The sequence below is a fragment of the Lagopus leucura genome, unplaced genomic scaffold (genome assembly GCF_019238085.1).
Source record: "Lagopus leucura isolate 7727_CA_CO unplaced genomic scaffold, USGS_WTPT01 Super-Scaffold_100017, whole genome shotgun sequence".
NCBI lineage: Eukaryota > Metazoa > Chordata > Aves > Galliformes > Phasianidae > Lagopus > Lagopus leucura.
In genome coordinates, this window is record NW_024962271.1 from 1980320 (window position 1) to 1991338 (window position 11019).

At 43.2% G+C, this 11019-nt stretch overlaps 1 protein-coding gene across 1 annotated transcript in view; it reads right to left on the reverse strand.

Moving 5' to 3' along the window:
- Positions 1 to 10720, reverse strand: part of PLCG2 (phospholipase C gamma 2) — a 57897-nt gene extending 47177 nt beyond the window's left edge. The window contains exons 1-2 of the mRNA XM_042877104.1: positions 10680 to 10720; positions 6668 to 6909 (exon numbers count right to left, since the gene is read on the reverse strand). Of these exons, the coding sequence (XP_042733038.1) occupies positions 6668 to 6863 (196 nt within the window). The 5' untranslated portion in view covers positions 6864 to 6909; positions 10680 to 10720. The remainder of the gene's footprint in view (positions 1 to 6667; positions 6910 to 10679) is intronic.
- Between the last annotated feature and the right edge of the window lie 299 nt (positions 10721 to 11019).

The following is an 11019-nucleotide window of genomic DNA, read 5'->3' on the forward strand; positions in this document are numbered from 1 at the left end:
TCTGAAAAATCTCCTATTTGAGCAGGAAGTAAAGCACAAGTGATTTTTAACAGTCTCTGATAATTCTTTTTATTTTCACACATTAGACAAATAACTAATTCAGTTAGTAACATTCAGTGAACCTGAGATGGTAAATATATTAAAGAAGTGGGCCACAGCCTTTTTGCTCTACAAACTCTGGAAAAAAATGGCAGGACAAAAATCAAGAGAAGAAAGCACGAAATTAGCAGCTCATGTGAATTCTAAAATAAAATATTATTCACTGTGAGTCTTACGTGTTAATTAAAAATGAAAAAGGTATAAGGTATTCCTGCTACATTAATATACATCTGGACTGAAGATTTGTTAAACCAAAGTACATAATTAGTTACAAAAGCTCAGTTTCAGCAGGCTTTATTCCTGTTTGCTGTGGTGGTGCCACGGACATCTCAGAGCATAAATTCTCCTAGCTATGAATCACCATTTCACACAAGGATTGATGGGGGAGCATAAAGAAACTCCCATGTTTTCCAGTGACTAATCAGACTCCAGCTGTCACAAACTTTCCCTGAACAGCTCTCCTTAAAGCACTTCCCATCAGTAAAGAACAAAATATCCATTCCAGCTCACCTTTCAGAAGGCCTACAACTCATCAAGTACTTGCTACACCAACTTAGATACCATAAACTCTTTGTGCCTTAGTTTATCCACGTGCATCTAAGTACGTCCATCATGGCACAAATAAATATTGGGTAGCACTGAATACACTCCAAGTCAGCAAACGCCAGGTGCTGGACCCCAAACACATCTCTTGGCAGAACACTGACATCAGCAGTTCCCACTCCTGGTCACCCTTTCCTTCCTCTCTGCTTTTCACAGCTGCTGAGAAGTTCTCCGTGCTGCCACCTCAGCTATGACAGTGCAGCTGCTTGTGGGCCATGTGCTATCCCAGCAAAGACACAGAGCAGCAGGGTCGTTAACATGGAGGCAGAAGTGACCCCAGAAACCACAGCAACACTCAACAGATCTATTGTGTGGTTAGCCTGCAACAACTTAAAGAGGACAGAGCTTAAAGAGCAGCACAGGCACAACGGTGGGGCCACCACACAGACCCATGCACTGCTGTAAAGGGTTTATATGCTCCACGACCACAGGGCAGAACTACAGGAAGTGACATGCTGAGCAGTGTATCACAGTAATGTCACAGCTTCACAGTCATGCACACAGCATGCAGAAATTAGCATTTGCCAGAAAAGAACCATTACAAATTAAATAAGCAAATCAATTCCCTCCATACCAGGAAACTCAAACTTCATTTTCTGATGTGTTGATAACACATTAGTTTAGCTCTGTTCCAGTCATCAGGATCAGTACTTCTGAAGTTGTAAATCCATAAAGTCAGTCATAGGCCACTAAAACCTATGGGTACATGATCCATGGATGTGTCATACTGGGTCTCATTCAAGGCACATGTGTTAATACCACACTGCAGTACAAAGCACAGCAGGGAAAAGAAGTAAAAGAAGTAAATAAATAAAAGACTCGAGGGCAAAAACATTCTCATCAGAAGTTAAATCAATGCTTGACCACCGATGGCCTGGTAACTTGGGATTGAGAGCTCTGATATTCTGAGCTCCACAAGCAGTCCCATAGCCCTCCTAGCAAACATTATCCTCGTAGTTTAAAACGATGGAGGACAATGCAGAATAAAAATGAATGCCTTTAATAAGTAGAATGCAGAAGAAAAATCCCTGACATTTTGCACCTACAAACGTTTCCCTCAGATGACTCCAGAGCTATGAGGGGAGACCTGAAACATCTCTCTGTACAGAACTATAGCAAGATGACAAAATAAGTCCAAGCATGGATGAACATAGTGATATCTGGCACAGATTTGTCCCCCTCAGCTTTTTGCGTAGCTCTCTGCAGACCCATGTGAGGAAGCACATGTCACTTGCATTAATTTTAATACATTAATGAAATCTTGCATGCCAAACATCTGTGATTACAGCTCTTCTAAAAGGTGCATTGCTCCCTTCTATCTATTTCAGTTTTGCTCAATGGGTTCCTTGGACCCAAGCAAATCCAGGAAAGGCATCTATAAGATGACATAGAATGGCAGCACTAGGAACCTTCTTGACCTCTACTAAACCTAGAAAACTTCAGGTCAGGCAACTCCACTCTTTCCATTGCTGACCCTTCCCCTTCCATTTAAAAGACAACTTGATGCTTCCAAAGAATGTAAAATATGGACAAATCGTCATTATTTTTTCTTGAAAGGTACTCACGTAGTAGTCTCTTCAAACACTGCAGGCCATAAAGAAGTCATCTCACCTAATCTGTGTGTTTGGTCCTACAACATGCTACATGTTCCAACAGCAAAACCACAGTAAACCCAAGAAAGGGAAGTCTCACAAGAGGATCTGAGTTTCCATACACAGAGAAAAATCCACAGCTTGGACAAGCTCAACAGCTACATTGTCCTTATGAAAACTGAGCCACCACTCAAGAACCTCCTTGGCTGCACAGCTGTGCAGGATAGAAAGCCTGCACACACACAGGTTGTCCACTGCATTAAGACAACCACAAATGGGCACCTTTCCCTCCCTTGCAGATGGGCAGGGAGGACTGACACTAAAAGGAGAGGTGGAACCTGAGGCTCCTCTAAGGGAAACAGTGAGGTTACAATGTGTGTTGTTCACAGCCTGATGTGTAGAGCTAAAACAAAGCACCAGCTGAAATAAGACTTTGTGCTTGCAAAATTGAGAAGCTGTGTACATTCAGCTCCAACACAACTGTCAAGCTAAAAAAGAAGTTACCAAGACCCTCAGAAGCTCTATTAAAGTAAGAGAACTTCCATGAATGTAGCAGTTGAAAATCTGGCTCCCTGATCTACTGTTGAAACAGCATATCCTACTACAAGGACACCTGCACTATTTTGCACAGGGGACAATACAGAGATTTCACACCAGCTCCTTTTGTTAGAAAATGTCTTTTGTATCTGGTGACCCAACTCTCTCAGATGGCCACTGGAAAACCTCCAATACTCTGGCACTGTGCAGTTTAAGCCACACAGCAAAGAAGAATGTTTACACCAGATTTTCTTGCCTTTGTGTATCATCACTTGTTACCACAGCAATGGCTTGGAACTAGGAGTTTTATAAAGAAGAGTAGCTCCATTTTAACCTACTCATCCAGAGTAACACATCTACACTGAGCAGAAACAGCTCTGATTTCAGCAGCTCTTTCACAGAATCATAGAATAGTTTGAGTGGAAGGGAACCTTTAAAGGTCATCTAGTCCAACTCCCCTGCAATGAACAGGAACATCTATAGCTAGATCAGGCTGCTCACAGCCCAGTCCATGCTGAACATAAAGGCTGATAGCCTTCTCTGCAGGTAATGCAATTAAAAACATGCAGAACTACCACACTGAAGGCCACAGGGTTGTCTAAACATTTCTATCAGCACGGCTAATACTATATCTCTCCTGAGCAGACCTATTTAATCCAAATATAAGTTGCTGCCTAGTCATTAGCATGAGGCTTAACTTAAATCCCTTGCAAAACAACACTAACCAAACTGAAAAAGTTCCTTGTAATAACCTGAGGGTTCAGCCACAACAAGCACAGAGCAGAATCACCTCCACTCATTTGTGCAATTATTTCCCCCCAAATCCACGGCTGCAGACAGGCATCCAACACACAGTGACACAGTAAATGATTACTGTATCTATCCCTACCATGCTCTCCTGAGCTGCTACAGTTACTGTTCTACTCTCACCCTTAATAAATACCAATTCTTACTGGAGTGCGGCAGGTGGAAATAGCAACCATTAAAATTCGCATCACAAAAACTATGTGTTGAAAAGCACTACTCAGTACTAAAGCACAGGATACTGAATAGCAGAACTTGAGATCCTAATTCCCTCTGCCACTAAATATATGTATACATTGCAAATGCATAAGGTTTTTTTATTCTTCACAAGGTCAACACAATTCAACAGTGAATATTTGGGGTCATTCATGTGTACATTTATATACACATAAGTGGAAACAATTTTTCTCTTATCATAAAACTGGTTGTATTGTTTCTGTACAGCTCCAGAGAAATAAAAACTTGAATTCCCCCTATCACCAGTATTCAAGCAGCCTATGCTTTAAATTACCAAATACATGTAAAGTACAAATCCATAAATACTCCAATTTTCAAGCAAAAAAGGAAGCCTGAATCTCAGTCAAGAGACACAATAGCAAATTTATTAAATAAATTAAAAAAAAAAAAGATTTCCTTCCTCTTCAGCAGAAATATTGCCAGCGAGTTAAAGCTGCAGTGACTTTCAGTTCAAGCAGATAGAACCTTTCCAACAGTTCACATAGTTTTCTGAAGCAAAGCCTGCAAAATAATTCTCAGGGTTAGGGAAGGTTCTTTAAAATAAATAAGTATAAATAATATTGTGCACATTTGTGCAAATGACATACTTTCAGTAGGTCATGGTCTCAGATCTAAAGTTTCCATTGTTGTAAAGGTCACTTGCATGTTGCCGAATTAAAATCCCTGCTGCAGCACTGGAACTTTCAGGCAGAGGGCCTTTGGATAAACTGCAGCTCTACAGCTGAATTCCCTGTGCTGGTAACCAGTGCATCTGGAGGCAAGTCATTACCCTGCTGGATTACCCAGCTGTCAGTCTAACACAATATTCACCTTCTGTTTAAATTGCCAACATCTCTGCGTAGGGCAAGTGATTTGATTGATGGGATGTAGTTCTACGCACACACCTCTTCAGGTCTGGCTACTTTGTACAACTGGCTGCAGCAGTCTTTTCCTCCATGATCCCATGTTATTTTTGCCAGAGGACTCTAAAGCCTTATTCACCCACTACATGGGCATTTCCTAATTTGTTCTAACCCATGCATCCCCCTAGCTTTTATTTACCAGGTATATTCAAGCCATGCTCTCATAACCGAATTACTCCTCCACACAGGACTTATTTTCAGCTTGCCTCATTCCAGGATCTGAGCATATCAGAACTACTAAAGTACTTGCATTCACACTCATAATTATAGTAAGGGATAATTAGCCTCAATTTACATGAGGCACAGCAAGACAGTTAATCAATCTTAATGAACGTTTCCAGATCTGTTTGCTTTTTCGCAGATCACTACATACAAGCACATTTTCATCACCAATGACAAAACCCATTCTCATGATAACCAGTCCTTCATTCCATTCCAGCAGATTTCCTGTTGCAGATCCAGGCCATGCAAGGAACCAGACAGGAGCCAGCAGAAACAGTAACAAGTAGAAGTTTAATGCTTGGAAGTAGCATGACATGATGTTGCACAGACAATTCAAAAACCACGTACATTCTCAGTGCTCATCTTCACAACCTCACAGATTGATGCACTTTTAGCTTACTGTAGATTTAGCAAAAAAGAAGTTTCTAAAAATCCACAAATCAATAGTCAAACCCCATTCTCTTTCTCCCCAGTTTCTCCCACATTACAATGTAATTTCCACCCCCACACACACGCACCTCCATATCTGTGACCTCTTCCCTCGCCCCAGTTCAATTCATTCTCAGTTTCCCTCATGTTCTTAACCTCTCTTCCTTCTCCCATGTCTGGACTAATTTTTTTCTCATGAGTTCTGGCTCTTCTCACCAGGTTCTGGTCTCACTTCTGAGATTCCCCATGCTATACTTAATTTCTTCCTACAGCCTTGAGAATTCTCCACCTCCAAACTCCAACTTCTTATCACAATTTCAATTCCTAAATTCAGCACCAAGCTTCTCATATTATCTGAGGCTGAGCAATAAATGATTCTGGCAACTCAGACAAACAATTCAATTCCTTTACTGAAGGCATTTAGCAGCTGCATAGTAAAATCATGTCCGCAACAGAATAAAAAAGTAAAATAAAATAGCTGCCATGTGCTCATATGCAAATGCTGTAGTTACATTATAACAATGGGAGCTGCAAGAATCCCAAAAACTGCAGGCTGAGCTTGGTTGATATCAGCCTTGTTCAGTAAGAACTGAAAATTAGTTTGACTTTATTTTATACCATGGCTTTTGCAGTCCTATGCAGCTACAAACTCCACTTTTATTTCCCCACCTAATTACAGACAGTTTAGATATCAGCCAAACAGGCTCAGTCAACTCAGGACCTTCAAACCATCCCTCATACCTCACACCTCCACCCCCCTGAGACACTGGTACTTTCCAACAACGGTCCTAAATAATGATTCCTATCCTGATACGGCAAATTCCTCAAGAAAACAAACTTTAATTCAGTTTCCTTTTATTTGGAGCTATTGCTTTTGGAGAAAGAAGAGGTAAAGAACTGATCATTATAAGCTACAAGACCTCTTGAGCTTAACTGTGGAAAATAGTTGCCACTCATAGCAGAGAGCAAAAGCACCATCATACTTAAAGATGAAAAACTGGAGAGCAGGATTTAGAGAAAAAGCACGTTAACCACATATAAGCACAGCATTATTTGTGTAACTAACGAGCTGCAGAAGATCCTTCACCAGCACTGCGACTATTCAGCACATTCTTGGCAAATTACCGAACTCTTCTTAGCCAAAAGCTTAATCATATTAATAAAGGCTCACTAAACAAATATTTGACAATTACATTAATTTATTAGCAACTCCAAGTTCATGGACGCTTTGAAAATACTCACAGAAACCTTCGATCTTGTCAGCTGTCTTGCTCCAGGCTACCTGCCTGGTTTCCATTATAACCTGAATAGTCCTCCTTTCTGGACTACTCTTCTTAATACTGAATACTGTCATAACAGTTCCCAGCTCCAATGTCCTTTTGATCTGGCTTTTCTCATACTCCGGCAGCTCTCCATAATCTATACTCTTTCTGGGCATTGTTTTAGGTTTCTTTTTCAAACCAACTTGTATGGTTTTCACTGCGCTGAAAAGAAAAAAAGAAAGAAAGAAAGGAGGAAAAAAATAATCAGTATTTAAGATGGTATTTTTATTCCTTTAAAACCACATTTATTAAAATTAAAGATACTGGTAGATCCATATATAGAGTAACAAAGCTCAAACCTTGACTATATTTATCTTGATTTGATGACTTCAGGAGTCTCATAAGACATCAGAAAAGTATCACTTCAAGCTTAGGGTCCTTTCAAGTATCAGATCAGTTTTTACTTACCATTTTATAGCAAGTAAAATACCAGCAAGTCTCTGTTCATGGACATTTTTCTGTTTGACAGAGATAGAACTGGCTGTTTTCAGTCATTCCTACAGAAGTTTCTTTACTGTTTTAGAGTACTTGCAGATTTGTGTGCTATAAAAACTTTGTGAGTTCTATGTTATGCTAGAAGTTAAATCTTCACTTCTTGATTGAAACTGAGGGTAACTTAATTTCTGGAACTGTAAAAAATATCTGGAAAATGATTTTGTCCTAAGTATTAACAATCGAGATATCAATATGGAAAATAATATTTAATAATACTTGCAACATTTGAAGCACAATCAAAACCTTTTTCCTCTCCCTTAGTTGTTCTTTTTTATTATTATTTCATTCACAGTACCAACTTCAGACAGTCAAAATGCTGCACCCTGGTGAACTGCAGCAGGTTTGCTGTTTTCCTTGCCTTGTCTTAATACAGAAGCATTAATTTCCTGCTTGCAGAGAATTCCAAAAACCTAACAGCGAATTACAAGCTTGATTACTCCTCAGCAGGATTATCTACAAACAGAAAGCCCTAGACCCTGCTCTATCATCCACGTACAAAGAAGTGATACTATTTTTGCCACTGTTGCCACACAGTTCCCCATGACTCCCCTTAATTTCACCCTTGGGCAGGACAGCTCTAAGCGTCCTGCACGATTTTCCCTCAGCCACAGCATCCCTGCTGTTCTGTTCTCCTCCTGTCTCCTCAGCCCATTACTCTCCATCACAGTTTCAGTTTCTGCACTGATAACTAATTTGTCCGTGTCACTTCTCGCTTCCCCCTTGCTAACTTCTTCCAACCCTCCTCCCCCTCACCCCATGTCAGTCTCCTGACCTGTGCTTCACTAAGGAGCTCTCTTTTCTGCTCTCTCATCAATACCACAGAGCTGTCTTTCAGTGCTGTCACTAACCAGTTTCAGTCCCATCTGTCAGACTCTGAAGTGGTCCAGTGCAATCTTCCCAATCTCTTTTTAAAATCTACAACTTCAATGAACACTGGGTTGTGTTTTTTTAGGCTATCAGAGAAGCAAACACGAGGCCCTTCTTATCTGCAGTGGCCTCTTCTGCTTTGCCTGCACAGAACCTGAAGCCCATTTAGTGTTCTGCAAAGAGTCACACATTATACCATGTTTAATTAGCTTGTTATTGTGTAAGAAAAGGGTACTCCATTGTCCTACTACTACTTTAAAAAAATACACATATGCCAATGCTACAACTGAGACTTCTGGACAACTTTTAAGGATTGTACACAGTGTCAGATTTCAGTCAGAATGCGGCTGATCTTTTCTGACTCCCTGGAACAAATCCAGCTTGTCACTGAAATCATCACCAGTTTGCGTCTAGCAATTTAGGCACAGTCGTCCAGCTACAACGACAAAAATACAAGGAGAACAGAAATAAAATAAAAAATAAGTCTTTAAAAAGCATACTGTGTTGCAACTGTAAAGTGAAACGTGTCTTTAAAGAACACACAAAGGAACTTCTAAACATACTAATTAATAAAAGGCAATGAAGCATTTTGTGAGGGATTAGCCCCTTAATACAAAGGAACTGCCTCTCAGAGGTGGCTTCTTAAGCAGTTTCCGCTGAACATAATAGACTGGACTTCCTCTTTTAAAGTAGCTCTTTCTTTAAAAAAGAAAGTGAACACTGCTTTTAGCCTACCTAAAATCTTAAGCTAGAAGCCAAGCTTTTAACTTACAGTGAAGCAACAATGTAGCTGAGGACACCAAAAAAAAGAAAAGAACATCATAGCACTTCATCAACCTAACCAACCATCCCTTTATCATCCGTTTACCTGTTCCATAATTTAGAACAAACACCACAGAAAGCTTCCTAACCGTGGAACACACCAGACCTCCCAAAAGAACAAATGGAACACATGATACCAGACCTAACCTTCTCAACATTAAGAGGCCTCCTAGACACAAGTATGTGCCCTTCGGCATTCTTACAACCTTTACTGCACAATGACTTGAACCTACAATATTTCTACCCATTCACCCAGCAGAACTCCATTATAATCCTCATCAACACAGTACCTGGCTGCCCCTAAATCAGTGGACCATGAGCTACAAGACACCTCTGTGTGAAGCAGAAGCATTACTGCTCTTCTACGGAAAAGTTCCTGAAGCCTAAAGCAGAAAGAAAGGTCTAAATGATTCAATGAGTGATCTGGTAATCACAGAATGGCCAGGGTTGGAAGGGACCTCAAGGATCATGAATCTCCAACCCCTGCCACATTCAGGGCCAACAACCTCCACATTTAATACTAGACGAGGTTGTTGCCCAGGGCCCCATCCAACCTGGCCTTGAACACCTCCAGGGACGGGGCATCTGCAACCTCTCTGGGCAGCTGTTCCAGCACCTCACCTCTCTCTCTGTAAAGAATTTCTCTCTGACATCCAACCTAAGTCTTCCCTCCCTCAACTTAAAACCATATCCCCTTGTCCTGCTGTTATCTACCCTTTCAAAGAGTTGATCACATAACATACAAGATCTGGTTTAGGCACAGACATGAACATATGACTCTTTCCCTTTAACTGTAAGCACCACAGGAGCAAAAATTCAATGCTGTCCTGTATCAAAAGCAGAATTGGCGTTACCCATTACTTACTGTGTTGTGACACAACAGTAATTTCTATGTTGCCTTTTAGTGAAGAGCCTGAACACTTTGTACCAAAAAGGTCAGGAAGACCCACTGCAAAGAGCCAAGTGAACACAGACATGGAGAAAGATGTACTTGGTGCTATCCAAGAACCTGCTTATTTAGTGCTAGTACTTCTCAATTTCAAAACCAAACCTTTATCTGAAGATCAGTCTACAATTTGTACCATGCTGACATTTGATAAAACACAGAAAGAGCTGCAGACAGGTGAAATTATAGATGCGCAGGTTGGCAATGAATGCTTCAGATGAGCACAGCAGAACCACTCCTGAGCCACAGGACACCGCAGGTGCCTTCCCTGCACACAAAGGTCGCTCAAAAAGCGGAATCTGAAGTCAGACTCGCCCCAATTTCTACACTTTCCCATGAGCTCTGGGCGCTGCCGGCCCCATTCTGCACGCGTCGCTGCACGCTCTGCCCCAGCCCTGCCTCGGGACAGCAGCTCAGCCAGCCGGGCGCAGCACCAGCAGCAGCACCACCTCGCTAACAATTAATCACAACCAGCAGACGGCTGTTTGCACGGAATTTTGCCGAGCAGGGGCAACCAAAGCGCTCGGCCGCAAGGAACACCTGCTAGGGACCGAAGGCGGGCCCAGGCTGCGGCCCTCAGCCGAGCCGAGCCGCGCAGGGCTTCTTCCCCCTCCAGCAGACCGGCCAGCAGCGCTGACCAGCAGCCAACCGCGGGGTGCCGGGCGGCTCCGTCCCCTCTGCGAGCCCCTCGAATCCTCGCCCCCTTCCCCGCAGCGCCTCGCGGCACCTTCCCTCCCCGCCCGCCTCCCGCTGCCACGACGCCCCGCGCACGGCCGGCCCACCGGCCGCCCAGCAGCCTCACCTCCGCCGGCCGCGCGGACGACGCGGCGCTGGGCGCTGCCGGTGTCAACACGGGGTGCTGGTGGCGGCGGTGTCGCCGCGCCCGGCCGCGTCTCTCCGGGGTTCCCACTTCTGCTTCTACCCGGGAAGGGGCGGGCCACGTGACCCCGGCGGCCACCTCCTGGTGCGCGGGGCGGGCGGGCGGCGCTGCCCGATTGGGTTCCCGTCCGCCGGTGCCCGCGTCCCCTCAGCGCCCGCGGGGCGGGTGCCGTCCCGCCTCCCTGCTGCCCGCTGGCCCTCAGCCGCCCTCTGAGGTGGGAGAGAGCCGCCGCGGCCCCCTGAGAAGCCCCTGTGAGGAGTAG